This window comes from Octopus bimaculoides, chromosome 10 (assembly GCF_046866305.1).
Source record: "Octopus bimaculoides isolate indiv1 chromosome 10, ASM4686630v1, whole genome shotgun sequence".
Classification (NCBI taxonomy): Eukaryota; Metazoa; Mollusca; class Cephalopoda; order Octopoda; family Octopodidae; genus Octopus; species Octopus bimaculoides.
The window spans coordinates 73,791,626-73,806,527 of record NC_142937.1 but is presented as its reverse complement, the minus strand read 5'-3'; the positions used below and the strand labels follow the sequence as shown (position 1 = coordinate 73,806,527).

At 32.1% G+C, this 14,902-nt stretch overlaps 1 protein-coding gene across 8 annotated transcripts in view; it reads left to right on the top strand.

Annotated features, from left to right (window-relative positions):
• LOC106880698 (uncharacterized) overlaps positions 1 to 14,902 on the top strand; it is a 405,084-nt gene that overhangs the window by 260,516 nt on the left and 129,666 nt on the right. For 2 of the 8 annotated variants that reach the window (XM_089358809.1, XM_052971294.2), the window contains exon 3: positions 9,822 to 9,861. The exons of 5 other annotated variants lie outside the window; for them this stretch is intronic. Coding sequence is in view for 1 of the 3 variants with exons in the window: in XM_052971299.2 (XP_052827259.1) it covers positions 6,277 to 6,300 (24 nt within the window). In the remaining 2 variants the exon portion in view is untranslated. Of the gene's footprint in view, positions 1 to 5,716; positions 6,301 to 9,821; positions 9,862 to 14,902 lie in introns of those variants that run through there. One more of the 8 variants, XM_052971299.2, reaches the window with a different exon arrangement.

Sequence of the window (14,902 nt, the reverse complement as noted above, 5' to 3'; positions counted from 1 at the left end):
ATGCTGGTTTTTTTATGTTCTAGGTTCAAATCTCACTGAGGTCAACTTTACTGTTCATCTCTTTTGCTGGTGGGGTGGAAGTGGGAGTCAAAAAAACACATACCAGTTGCATGCTGGAGTCAATGTAATCTAAATTACTTACTCCCTCTAAAATTGCTGGCCTTATGCCATAATTTGAATCCATTATTATTATCATTATTATCATTATGGCGGCGATCTGGCAGAATCATTAGCACAGTGGGTGAAATGCTTAACGGCATTTCATCCGTCCTTACAGTCGGATTTCGAATTCCACCGAGGTCAACTTTGCCTTTCATCCTTTCAGAGTCGATGAAATAAGTACCAACTACATACTGGGGTTGATAAAATAAGTACCAGTTATGTATTGGGGGCGATGTAATCAACTAGCCCCCTTCCCCACAATTTCAGGTTTTGCGCCTATAGTAGAAAGGATTATTATTATTATTATTATTATTATTATTATTATTATTATTATTATTATTATTATTATTATTATTATTATGGTGTTGGTGGCAAGCTGGCAGAATCATTACTGGGCCGAGCAAAATGCTTAATGGCATTTTGTCCGTCTTTATGTTCTGAGTTCAAATTCTGCTGAGGTTGACTTTGCCTTTCATCCTTTTAGGGTTGATAAACTAAGTACCAGTGAAACAGTGGGATTGATGTAATTAACTAGTCCCCTCCTGCAAAATTTCAGGCCTTGTGCCTTTAGTAGAAAGGATTATTATTATTATTATAGAAACAAAGATCAGGTTTGGTCTTATTCCTGGGAGAATTTATGGTGGTAATGGTTTACTACTTGTAACCTCAGAAAGTCACAAGCTTTCTATATGTAAGGTTATCATTATTATTCTTATTATTATGGATTGTAGATTGGCATCTTTTGAGTACTGAAGACAATGCATTGTGGTTTTTAGAGTGTTGGGGAAAATGCCCTGCGGTATTTGTTCTGTTTTTCTTTTACATTCTACATTCAGATCCCTCCAAGGTCAACTTTGTCTTTCATCCTTTCAGCGGTTCAAAGTACTGGGGTCAGTAATATAGAGTACTCTCCCTCCCCTGAAAATTGCTGGCCTTATGCCTAAAGTAGAAAGCGTTATTGCTATTATTATTAAAGCGGAAGATTGGCTGAATCGTTAGAGTGTCAGACAAAATGCCTTGTGATATTTGTTCTGGTTCATTATGTTCTGAGTTCGAGTTCTGTCATGGTAAGCTTTGCTTTTCATCCTTCTGGAGCTGATATAATAAATTACATGTTAATTACTGTGGTTGATTTAATCAACTAACCCCCTCCTCAAAATTTCAGGCCTTGTGTCTATATTAGAAATTGATATTAAACAATTATTCTAAAAAAAAATAAAATGTTAGAAACAATTTTATCGTTATTATTATTATTATTTATTTATTTACTTGTTTAAGTGGTTTTATTAAATGGTTTCAGTTTGAAATATCTGTTTGCTATCTTTTCAAATATGGGAGAATATTTTCAGAACTTGCTGTAGTTTGAAATGCGACTGTTGCTGAAATATGGGTGTCTGTTATTTAGGGTGGAGCTAAAAGTACCACAGAATCATCCTACTGAGTTGGGTATACCAGAAAGAAGACGGGGAGATTGATTTGTATTCGAAGCTTGCTGAGAGATTATAGGTGTACTCCACTTACATGGGTGGGAATCATTACAATTCGTCCCCCTTATTGCAGATTTATGCTGATTTATTACTACTTCTTTAATGCATTATTCTTAACGTGATTTATACTGTGAGGAGAAATCAGTGTCATGTAATACTAAATTTTACTACTTATCAACTGCTTATTGTTTCAGTGGATTAGCAGTATATTTGAAATTTTGTTACCTGCTTATATCATTACTAGCAGTTGTGATATGATTGAGTGTTTAATGCAGCATTTATTGAAGACAAGATAGATTGAAATATTCTGTATCGATGACTTCAATTCATGCAACATACACACACTCATATATATATATGTGTGTGTGTATATATATATATATATATATATATATATATATATATATATATATATATATATATATAAACTATTACAATATTTTTAATCAGGTATTTATGGCAAATAGTTGTGGTAAGGATAGAGAAGCTAACTAGATACTTTAATCGTATTAAATTATCACTTTTGAAAGCAGAAATGTTGTCACCATCACCATGGACCAAGTTTATTAACTGTGTCCAGAAAAAAAAATATATATATATACTCCTCAATATTTATTGCTTAAAACAAAGAAAGCATTCTTAGTTAATTGGAAAACTGCTAGAATATCTGATAACGTTACAGTTCCTCAAAGTTCTTTATAGCGTTTTATCTAAATACAACTCCGTTTCTCATTATCGTACCCACTCATTCAGTTTACATGATATCACACCATGCTGGTTTCTTTTGTTCATTCATTTCACCTTGTTATATGAAAGAAACTTTCTTTTTACACACAAGTAAAAAAAAATTATAAAGCCAATTGAGAGTTATTTCCCCTACTTAAATGATTGAAAAAAAAAAATTATATCTACATATATTTTGAATATATGTTGAACAAAACACCTTAGTGTAAAGTGAATTGTGGATGCACTTTGATAGTTAACTAAAACTCCATTTAGTTAAATGCATAGACTTTTACTGGTTATGTATTATGCATTGACTTTACAGGTTTTGTAGTAAACATTTTTTTCATGTATGTTTAAGAGGTGATATGCTGAATGTTGCATGGAAATGATTCTTAATTGTAATTTCCCTGTTAATTGCAGAGGAGGTATGGGGTCAGGGTGGGTCAGGGCAGAGCAGCATTTGTTAGGGACTCTCAAAGAAAAGTTTTCTTTTTTGCTGAGCATGTATATAATTCAGGTTTTATTGAATAATTTCCATTCAATAGTTATATTCAATGATAGATTATATGCTATAAGAATAATGGTCTAGCAGTTCCATGACGGTTCTATGTTGTGTCAGCGTTCAACTTTGCTCTATAGAATGAAGACTTACATTTGTATCAGAAATTGAATGAAAATCATATTTAAGCGGTCATCATCAATTATGGTCACTTGTCTATAGTTCATATGTGGAAGTCAAAATATTAACTGTCACGTACATGCAGATATATCTATATAATTAATATATTTTGCAAGTTGCTCCACAGTTTTTTTGTTTTTTTTACAAGTATGCAGTGGTATAGTGCACCTGAGCTCTGTATACAATAAGCTCATTATTACAAGTATGTAGTCAGTGAAATTTGGAAAATATGAAACAAAAGCTCAGATGAAACTATATCTTTAATAAAATTTTTTTAGTAAAATATGTTAATTATCAATACTTCCTGACATTATTTATTGATGAAATGCTATATCAATGACATTAGGTCATTGATATAGCATTTAATCAATATATACATTGAAGCTGTTTTCAATTTCACTGCCCCCCATGCATTATTATAACCACTGTCTGCTGATATATTTTATTCCTACTTCTGGACTCTTAAAAAGAAGATAGTAATTCTTAGCGAGTGTGCTACTAAGTAAATTAAACATTCTAACCTTGTATATCTTCTTTGAGGAATCCGTATCCGCACACTAATAATTTCTTAGTTTGAGGAAATCTCTCAGTTTTCTTTTCAGTGGAATTTTCTTTTGTTTTTAGCCTATGTTTCAAGTCTGTTATTTGTAAATTTGATAATCTTGTCACATCTCAAAGCCTTGTTAGTGTTGAGGAGCTGTATACTTTCTTTATTATCCTTCCTTCTTAAAGAATATTGCCCCCAAAAATCAGACCTGGCCCTACAAATCCAGCCAGCATTGCTCATTTCTTCAGTTTTACCATCTCCTTTCTAAATAAATTTCAAAGACATATGTAGCATAGTGTAATGCGACAATTCATAGTAGTTGATATTACTTTATGCATATGTAGTGCAATGGAATTTGCAGATTTATCAGTTTGATAGTATTTCCAATTCTACTTAGTTTAAATTCATAAGGTCATTATTACTTTTTATGCATAAAACTTGGATTTTAGAAAGTAGGGTCAAGGTTTCGAGCCTAAGCATAACTTTATAAACTGAAAGGAACTTCACCTATTTTTTTTCCCCTTAAAAATCAATAAGACGTTTCGTTTGGTTTAGTGGCAATAGTAGTTTATGTGATTGGTGTGGCTGGCAGTTGTGTACCAAATTATGCACTCTGAAAACTAAAAAAGGGGTACAGTACTAGATATTGAAATGAAGGGGAATCTAGTTAAAGGAAGTGTGTGCATCTTAGTTTGTTAGATTTGGAAAATACCTTAGATAAAGTTTGTTTTTTTTTTTAATTCAGCTAATATTCTCGACCAGCTTAAATCAAAATTCGTTTATTTTTTGTTTTTATTCTTTTGAAATAGGGACTGGTTATACTGGAACACCAGTTTGAAGGGTTTTAATTGTGTCTAATGCTTTGTTTTATACAAGTTAACAAAAACAGTATCCAGGAAAAATACTCACATGCGAGTACACAGACACAGACACAGACACACACACAAAATTGTGCTATACCTAGAAATGTTACTTTCTGTTTTTTGAAAATTTAAATCTGCATGAGAATAGTAGCAGCAGTATGCTTAATGCAGACCATTGTATTCACTTATAATCTATATTTTCTGTCTGCTGTTATTCAAGTCGATTGCTGATCTGCAATCAATGCTATCATCATGACTGCACATTTGCTGCATAGACAAGAGCAGTGGCACGGCATACATTCTCTACCGACAGACAACAAAAATATATTCCATTAAACTACATAGTATCTTATACAATGAAATAGAAAAAATGAGCGAAAAGAATTTAAACTTCGATATTTTTCTTCTTTTATTTTCTTGTTCTTACCTGTGTTCTCTTAGTGAAATCTATGCAATATTGACTGTGAACATAGGAATTCATCGTATTTCTTCCAGTATGTTATCTTACATAGATTGCGGAGCATCAATAAATATAAATATAAAATCCATTTGAGAAAAGAAAGAAAAAAAAAAAAAGAAAATATCTGGTATTATATCCACTTACAACCTTTCTATTAGTTTACTCCACCATTTTACAAAAATTATAGTAATAAGATTTAGATAAGAAAATATAGCCATCTTCAATGAAATAAAACAAACAAAATTTACTGTAAATCCTTGTTTTTTTCTTTCCTTTTTTTGTTTTTTTCCTCTCTCTTAAAGTTGTAAAGTTTGGCCTTGCAACCACATCCTTTCATTGTAAGCATATTTCCCCAGATACCCAACATAACCAGATAGTTTTTCTGAACTAAAAAAAAAAAAAAAAAATTACTTTTTTTTCAATTGCTTTTAATGAAAGATATCATTAGTTTTCAGCTGCTTGTCAAACAGATATTCCTCTGTTACTGTACCGTTTTTCTTTCTTTCTTTTTTTTTTTTTTTGGCTTATTTGTTGTTGTTTCTTGTTGCTGTTGCAATTGTTGTTGTGCATATCTGTTAGTCATCCAAGTTAGCTTGGCTGTTGCTGGTGTAAAATAAAGAAGGTGGTTTTTTTTTTTTCAGTGGACTTTGCAAATGTATTATGGTATGAATTGAGGGAGGTACCTACTGGCATCTTTTGCGTCTGCTGTCCTTCGTCGCTCCTCCTTCTCCACCTCCTTATTTCTCTCCTCCGCAGGATTTTCCGCTCCCCCTTCCTGTATTATTTAATAGCGCACACATAGGCTGGTCTCTCCTCTCTAGTGGTAACAACAGTTGGCCAGCCACTAAAACGATGTAGCTTGTTCCTTCATAGATATTCCCATGTAATGTAGTCGGTTAGCAGTGAGGTGTTTCTTCTTATTACGACTGTCAGATTCTATCCAATCTAAAAACGACAACTATTTTCAGCAACTAATCTTACTGCTGTTACAACCGTCTATTGTCAGACCGGTTTCTCCATATTATATTATATTATTTGTATGTAACTCGGTCCGCAATCTTTTCCTACTGTTTTTGTGCGCACCACCAGACTTCTACTACTTCTCACACTCCCAGATATTTCCCTCCCTCCAAATAGGGAGTCATGGGAAGAGCTTATTGGCTCCACTTAGTGTTGTTGGACTCATCTTTGGTTCACCTGCTGCTGCTGCTGCTGTTGTTGTTAGTATTCACTAGGACTGTAACACCGTACTCCACCCCTGCTATCTCTAGCCATGTCTGAAGAGTGTATTTGAAATCATTCTGTGCCTGGTGACCGGCAGGTAGGCAGGTGATGGTGCCTCTTAGTTCCAGATGTTGACCACGGTGCCGAGTGAGGTAAGTTTTCGAGGAAACTCCCTTGTTACGATCAAACACACACACACATACATTCACAGAATCCCTATAATGTACGCGTGCACTCTCATATATATATATATATATATATGTACACATAATATACTCACGGGATTGCCAGCTAATACGGTCTTTCATTCATACGGCGTCTGGTTCTCTGAACATCGTTCATATTTCATAGACGCCACGGTTGTAAGATTTATACAAAATACATGTATGATGCATACACTCATTTTCGCTATCATATATAGATATTCGATTTTACGGCATTATAATTTTTTTTAGGATTATTGATGGTCTGTTTCAAGTGATGAAAAGAAAAAGAAAAGTGTTTTTACACTGCTTTATTTCCAACTTAGTATGAACATTGTAATATCTATCTATCTATCTATCTATCTATCTCATTACCTCCGATCAGATATAAATGTTTGATGTATGTATGTATGTGTTTAATCAAACTAATGTCAGTTACGTTTCTATATCATATTAGATCTGAATAAAAGAATCCAATTTGCTTTATTTATTTATTTATTTATTTTAAGTACTATCTTAGCTATCGTCGTCGGGCATTTTAAGATTTTATAGTACCAGCTTCGTTCGACAGATAAAAGAAGCAAATGTCAAGATATTATACCCGAAATAATCATCTATGAATTAAATAGTGAATGCTTTGAATGTATGTAATATAATTTTAGCGGATCGTGTAATTGTGCTGACGGCTGTCGTCGTTATCGGAGGGTTATCTCCCTTACTTAAAAGGCAGGTCGACATGGAAGCTTGTGAGCATAAATCATACAGAATTATTATTATTACACTTCAATAAAACTTGCTGGAGAGATTTTTTTTATAGCATATATCTATCTTCCATATAGACATTCTGCTGTACATATTGATTTATATTTTTTCACTAGCGTTTCAGCATTCTACGTCTTATTATTTTTCACTTTGATAGGTTCACATATATCTATTCTTAGTTACCTTTATATACACAGGTAATTTCTATCGGTGGGTGGTGTTCGTGTTATTTTATTTCTTCTTTCTCCTCATCGACAGAGCAGTGGCAGTTATTGAACTGTCATTAATAAGTTTGCTTTCTTTCTTTTTTCTTCCTTTCTGCGCATTTATTTAATACGTTTTTTTTCCTCATTTTGTTCTCGTTGTTCCTTCCTTCAGTTAGGCGTTCACTTTCATTTTTTATTACAAAGTAAGCTACACATGTTCAACTTGGGATCTAACCTTGTTTTCTTCGTTTTACGTCGTATTCGTCACTGTTGGACATTCCATCATTAATAAAAACAGAAAAATTCATGGACATACACACACGCGCGCGTGCATATATATATATATATATATATATATATATATATATATATATGTGTGTGTGTGTGTGTGTTTGTTAGACGAATATATAATACTATTGTGACTTACGTCTTATTGATTTAGCTCGTCTTTTATTTAGGAATCTGCATGTAATCTGCTAACTGATTAAATTGTTAGGTTACATTCATGACAGTTGATTGCAATACGTGTGTACCTGTAGGTGCGTGCGTAGAGGGAGACAGAGACAATGAAAGAAAGAGAGAGAAAATGTGTAGTGGGGGTGGGATTTGGATGAGCGTCGATGATGATTTCTCATTGAATTCTTCTACATGAAGTCAATTAGTCTTTTACCACCTTTATATATATATATATATATATATATATATATATATAAACGACAGTGATTACATTCCATTATCGTCTCGGCTTTATGAAATATAACCATCGTGATTTTACTTACTAAAAGACTCTATCAATGTATATAGACTACGCACACACGTAGATGGGTCTCTCTCTGTTCGATAACTGATCGAGTGAAAGAATTCCAACTTTTTTTTATGCATGTGTGTGTGTGCGTGTTAGATTTATGAATTTCTCGTAGGGAAAAACGAATAAACATCACCGTTAATGAATGATGTTAGATTTTTCTTTTTGTCTCCCCCCCCCCCACTAAGGTAAAAGAAATATATCCAAACATGTAAAAGACTTTAGTCATTAATTGGAAACTACTACTTGGTGTTTCTTTGAACTGTTTTCAATAGTCTTTTTTTTTCTTTGAAATGTTATCATCCACACATTTCTACTTTAAAACACTTATTTGATTAGACAAATGACAATATTATAGACATTTTTAATAATCATTTCTAGTAGCGTTGTTACGTTGATTTCCAACTTTGCATTCTTTTCTTCAAATCTTATAGTCATTTATATAAGTTAAGGAGTTTTGCAATGGAATAATTTAGTATTCGTTGTACAAAGTTACTAGATAACAAAAAAAAAAAAAAGAATACAAACATGTGTGCTTCATGTACTTCATTTTAACTTCTATTCATTCATGTTACTCAAAACTAAAATTGCCAAACAAAAAAAAAATTGTAAAGGAAAAAATAATAAACCTTTTAACTTGATCAAATGGAAAAAATATTCATAGAAATATCTGTGCATGGGATCCAGTTTCATTTATAATTCTATGATATTTGATTAAAAATAATATAAATTAATTGCAGCAACTTTAATAATTTTGCATGTTTTATGAAATAAATTTTTTAATTCCTTGATATTAAATTTTTTTTTTATTTTTAAATACTTCTGGAATTACATACTTTTTTTTTTGTATCTTTCAACTAATTAGCAAACTTTTATAATATAACCATGTAACTGCAGGTCTTTTAAGCTTCAAACTATTTATTTGTTTGCTACATCTTCAAGAAATTAAACATAAACTGTTTTAAAACCTTTGCAAAAGTATCTATGGACATAAATTCTATTTTTTTCCATAAATTTAATTTGCTGTAACTATTTTTTAAATTGGTATTAAATTAACTTGAACTAAAAATATCAGTTTAATGGCTTCAATAATAATTTCTTTAGTTCAGGCTTATTCTTCCAGAGTTGTGACTTAAATGAAACAATATTGAAAATGTTTAATGGGAGACGCCAATACTAAAAGCCACATGTTTTTAACTTCAATAGAAGCTATCAATTCTACGCACCACTACCTATGTCTATGTAACTAAGAGATAAAATACAGTTGATTGACTGCTTATCAAGGTGATAATCTAAAACCGGAGATACATGTCATTATGTAGAATCAAATGAATTTTTGAAATGAATGACTTCAGGTGAAATTCAGTGACATTCTTATCTTTCTCCGATTTCTGTCAAACACTGCATTTATAGGGCTTTCTTTGTGTTTCATTAGACATTAGATGTTTTATTTTTTCCTTTCTGTAAATTCTTTTTAAGTAATTCAATTTTGGATATGTCCCATGTTTTATATTGCTTAGACTAAAGTAGTGATACATGTTGGTAGAATGTTTCTGAATCTTTGAAATAGTACTAACTACTTAAACATAAGCTCTTTATTGTGATTATTGTTTTTGCAACTTATGCATAACTTTTATAGTTCTGTATTAAATTGTTTCTGAATTCTCATTGATATATACCTTTTCTTGTATTTCTAGGTAAGCACTGTTTTTCTATAACAATAAAAGCAAAAGCCAAGTGAGTAAGTTACACCATGAACATTTTTTTTATATATATATATTAACAATTTTTCTATTTTTCAACTTCGAAACGAGGGTTGAAATAAAATTGAAAAAAAAAATACTTCAAACCTGAATTAAATATTGCCTATACATTGAACAACGAGTACAGGAAAGTCCATTTACTTTCACTTTAGTATTGGTTCAAGTATTTCCCTAAATATTTTTGGAAAAGTTAAAGAAATGTTCAGAAGTATTTCTGGAATTGGATATTCTGTATTAGTAGCATATGAAACTGTGAATCTTTCCAGTTTCCATCATTTCAACGAGATGTAATCTGTTAGGATCAGTTAGTAAAACCACAAAGGAGTGAAATTAGTGTCAAACTCATACTTTTAGATTTATTTAAACAGTTACAACACATTCAATTCTCATAAAAAAATTATAATAAATGTTAATATTAATAATAACTTTATGTTAACTAAGAGCACTTCCCCCCCTATTCCTTGAAAAACAATTTTATTGTAGTAAAAAAATTATAAAATTAAAATTAATTTTTTTCATAAAACATTTTTTTTTAAGTTCTGTGTTTTAGATCTCAAGCTTTTGTTAATTATTATTTTTTTTTTTAAAGTTCTTTTTATTACTTTCCTTTGAACTCATATTTCAAATGTTAACTTTATTTACTTCTTAATTTTATACTTTCCATTTGAAAATTTTAATCGAGAAGCATTGTTTCCTCAGTAGTTGTTCTTACTCATCTCTATCACTTACTTGAAGAAATTGCTCTAGGTCATACTTGAGAGATAAGAAAAATTTGAAATGTTCCACTTAAATATAAATATGTGTTTCTGGAGAACGTTGGTTTCATTTTCTACTCAGGGAAAGAAGAAGAAAAAAAAAAAAAAAGGGAAAAAAAGAAACGATAAAAAGAAAGAAGAAAATGAGAGAAAATGTTGGCTCTTAACATTCCCTTATGTTTTCAAGTTAGCTTAAGAGGTTTTGCAAGAATATGTGTAATACTGTGTTTTAACAAAAGCAACAAGTGTTGTATGCTGAGACTTTCTGTTCCCAGTATTAATAGGAATTGTTTTCTTCTTTTTTTAAAGTCTAAAACAGTTTAAATAAATCTGTACATTTATGCATTAACATTTAACACAAGGTTATTTGTTTTTCCTTCTCAACTAATTGAATATTTCTCGCTTCGTCTATATTCTCCACTTTTTATTTTATCCATAAAATATCTATATTCGATACAAAGATTCCTGTTTGCTACATTATCTTAAGCATTTCATTTGACTCTCTCGTGTTCCTATAAATTTTATGCTAACTTTAAAATGGGAATTATAAAGAATTCCACCAGAACCTAATGTTGCTAACTTCTATTGTTTTGCAACAAATCTTATTTGTACTTTTTCAAAAAATAAGTATGCAGTTAAGTTTGGTTTAAATCAGTTTTGTTTTAATTTATATATGTTTCTAATAATGTTGGGTGAGGTATAAATATCACACTCTCCCATTCACCTTTTTCTACGAAATTAAAATTTTATAAATGTTTAAAGAAATCCTCATTATTATGAGATATGCTCATTGTGAGGGTTTATTTCCTTAGAAGTTTGTTGAATTGTAGGGATGTTGCTATTAAATTAGAAGCAATTATTAATATTATTATTATTATTATTATTATTATTATCATAAAGGTGGTGAGATGGCAGAATTGTTAGCACGCCAGGCAAAATGCTTAGTATTTTGCCCTTCTTTATAGTCCGAGTTCAAATTCCGCTAAGGTTGACTTAGCTTTTCATCCTTCTTGGGTTGATAAATTAAGTACCAGTCAAGTACTGGGGTCCATGTGATTGACTTACTTCCTCCTCACAAACTTCAGGTCTTTTGCCTATAGTAGGAAAGGTTATTATTATTAATTATTATCATTATTATTGTTAAGGCAGAAAGCTGGCAGAATTGGTAACACACGAGGCAAAATGCTTAGTGGCATTTCATCTGGCTTTGCGTTCTGAGTTCAAATTCTGTTGAGGTCAACTTTGCCTTTCATCATTTTGGGCTCGATGAAATAAGTACCAGTTGAACATTGGGGTTGATGTAATCTACTAATCCCCTCCCCAAAATTACTGGCCTTGTGCCAAAATTTGAAAATGTTATTGTTATCATTATTAAGGTGGTGGCCTGGCAGAATTGTTTGTGGGATTTCTTTTCTGGCTCTTTACATTCAGAGTTCAAATCTTACTAAGGTCGACTTTGCCTTTCGTTTTTCACTTTCGATAAGATTAGTACCAGCCACATACTGGAGTTGATTTAATCAACTAATTCTCCACTTCTTTAAAATTGCTGTCTTGTACCGAAATTCGAAAGAATTATCTATTATAAAGGCAGAATTGTTAGCCTGTCTGACAAAATGCTTAGCAGCATCTGTTTCGACCCTTTATGTTCTGAGTTCATTCTTTCAGGCTTAAGTACTCGGGTTGATGTAATCAACTCGATCCCTTCCTTCAACATTACTGGCTGTGTACTGAAATTAGGAAGAATTATCATTATTATAATTGATTAAGGCAACTGGCAGAATCGTTAGCATGTTGGGCAAAATGCTCAGTGACATTACTTCTTGCTTTGCATTCCGAGTTCAAATTACATTGCTTTCAATTTTACCTGTAACCTTTTCTGGGTCGATAAGTACCAGTTGAGCACTGGAGTTGATATAATTAACTAGACCCTTCCCCCACGAAATTTCAGGCCTTGTGCCTTGAGTAGACAGAATTATTATTATTGCTATAGCAGTGAACTTGGTAAAAGTGCTTTGCAGGATTTGTTGCAACTCTTTACATTCTAAGTTCAAATCCCTTCAAGTTTACCTTTCATCCATTTGAAATTGATAAATTAAAGTTTCAGTTAAATTTTGGGATCAGTGCCATCAATTACTCCTCTTGCCCCTGATACTACTGGCTTTGTGCTTCAATCGGAAACCATTATTATTATTAAGACGGCAAGCTGACTGAATTGTTAGCTTGCCCATCTTTATGTTCTGAATTCAAATTCTGCCGAGGTCAGATATAGAATTGTATCAACTTTGCTTTTCATCCTTTTGGGATTGATTAAATAAATACAGCTTACATACTGGGGTCAGTGTAATCGACTTAATCCCTTCCTTCAAATTTGAGGCCTTGTGCTTCCTGTAAAAAAGATTATTATTATTATTATTATTATTATTATTATTATTAAGACGGCAAGCTGGCTGCATCAATAGCATATCTGTCTTTATGTTCTGAATTCAAATTCTGCTGAGGTCGACTTTGCTTTTCGTCCTTTTGGGGTTGATAAAGTAAGTATCAGTGAAACACTAGGGTTGATGTAATTGACTAGTCCCCCCCAAAAAAATTTTCAGGCCTTTAGTAGAAAGGAATATTATTTGAAGCAGTAGTCTAGTAGAATTGGAGTGTTGCAAAAAAAGCCACTTCGTATTCTGATTTCAATTTCTGCCAAAGCCATCTTTGCCTTCCTTCATTTTGGCATTGGTAAAATAAAGTACCAGTCAAGTACTGGCATTGACTAACCCCACCTTCCAAAAATTGCTGACCTTGTGCTTAAATTAGAAACGATTATTTTTATTATTATTATTACATTTCTATATTTCATTCAAAGTACTTTATACGGATGTTACTTAATTTAGTATACATTACTAGACTTCCAGGACAAGAATGGTTTGAAATCTTGATACGATTAAAAAAGACAATAACTTTCGATTGTTGCCATACACTGCCTATGGTCAATTACTTTAAAACGGCAATGTTTATTGAACTTAGAAAATTCATACCTTATGGACATAAATACTAGCATCTCTATTAAAACCATTGTCTGATCTTTAACGGTTAACAACAGGTGCTGCTGCTGCTGTTGTACATGCAGAAAAGCACAATCAAGGATATCTAAGAGAAAAAGACACACATGCATCACCACTTGGAATGAATTCTTAGAAAACAACCTCATTAAATACAGTAAATGACATGTTTGTAGCTGATCCTCTTTTACAGTAACTCTAATCTCTTTATTAATCCATAGCTTCTGTAAAGCCAGAAGCACTGGGATCACTAGTGTTTTCTCTTTCTTAACAATCCCTGTGGAAGCAAAGCTGTTGTCTTTAACCGTTTAACATTCAGATTACTCAGTCAAAAGTAATCACTATTTATTCACATTGAATTGAATTGACCATGAAGTATTTGATAGCTTTGAAATTTTGATGATGTTATTGTATATTTTGAGAGTAGCATTGTTGGGCCTGGTCTGGCCTGTGTGAACATAAAGCAGGTAGAATATTTTTGCTGGATATGGCTGGTTTAAATGCTAAAGGGTTAAAAGAAAGCTTTCCATTATATATCCAATGTACGCTACACTCACAAGCTTTATACACATAAAGCCACAACACATATCTATTGTATCCAGCATAAACCACACACTCACAAGTTTTATTATCATACAGCCACAATAGTCCCCTTTAGTCCTGCACATAGTTTATGAATAGAAACCTCTAAAAGCATCCTGCAGGAGGAACCTGTTAACCTAGAATCATGCAGCAGAATCAGTCAAAACACTGTTTCTCCATACTTCGAGGAAACCAACCCCAAAATACTGTTTCCTCTATATACAGATAACACTCTTGACAAAACAATAGTCCTTATAAACTCTCCCTTTTGGCCCCCACCACATTCTTCACATAGCAAAGATTACATCACAAAAAGAAGCTGGATTTCCTCTTTATAAACCAGTAACTATTTCAGAGTTTCACAATTATGTATCCCCTATGAATCCCAAATGTCCTTTACTCTAAAATAATGCCCACACATAAGGAGCAACTACACACACACACACACACATATTTGTACATGTACATAGTTATTTTTATATTTACACTTCAACCTGTGTATTGAAGTAGTTCTCTCATCTCAAATGTGTTCTCTTATTTTAATGTTGGAAACCACTTATTTCCTTTTATGGTGACGTTCAGAAAGGATCTTGTTGCATTTGTTGTTTGTTGAAATGCTATTCTGAAT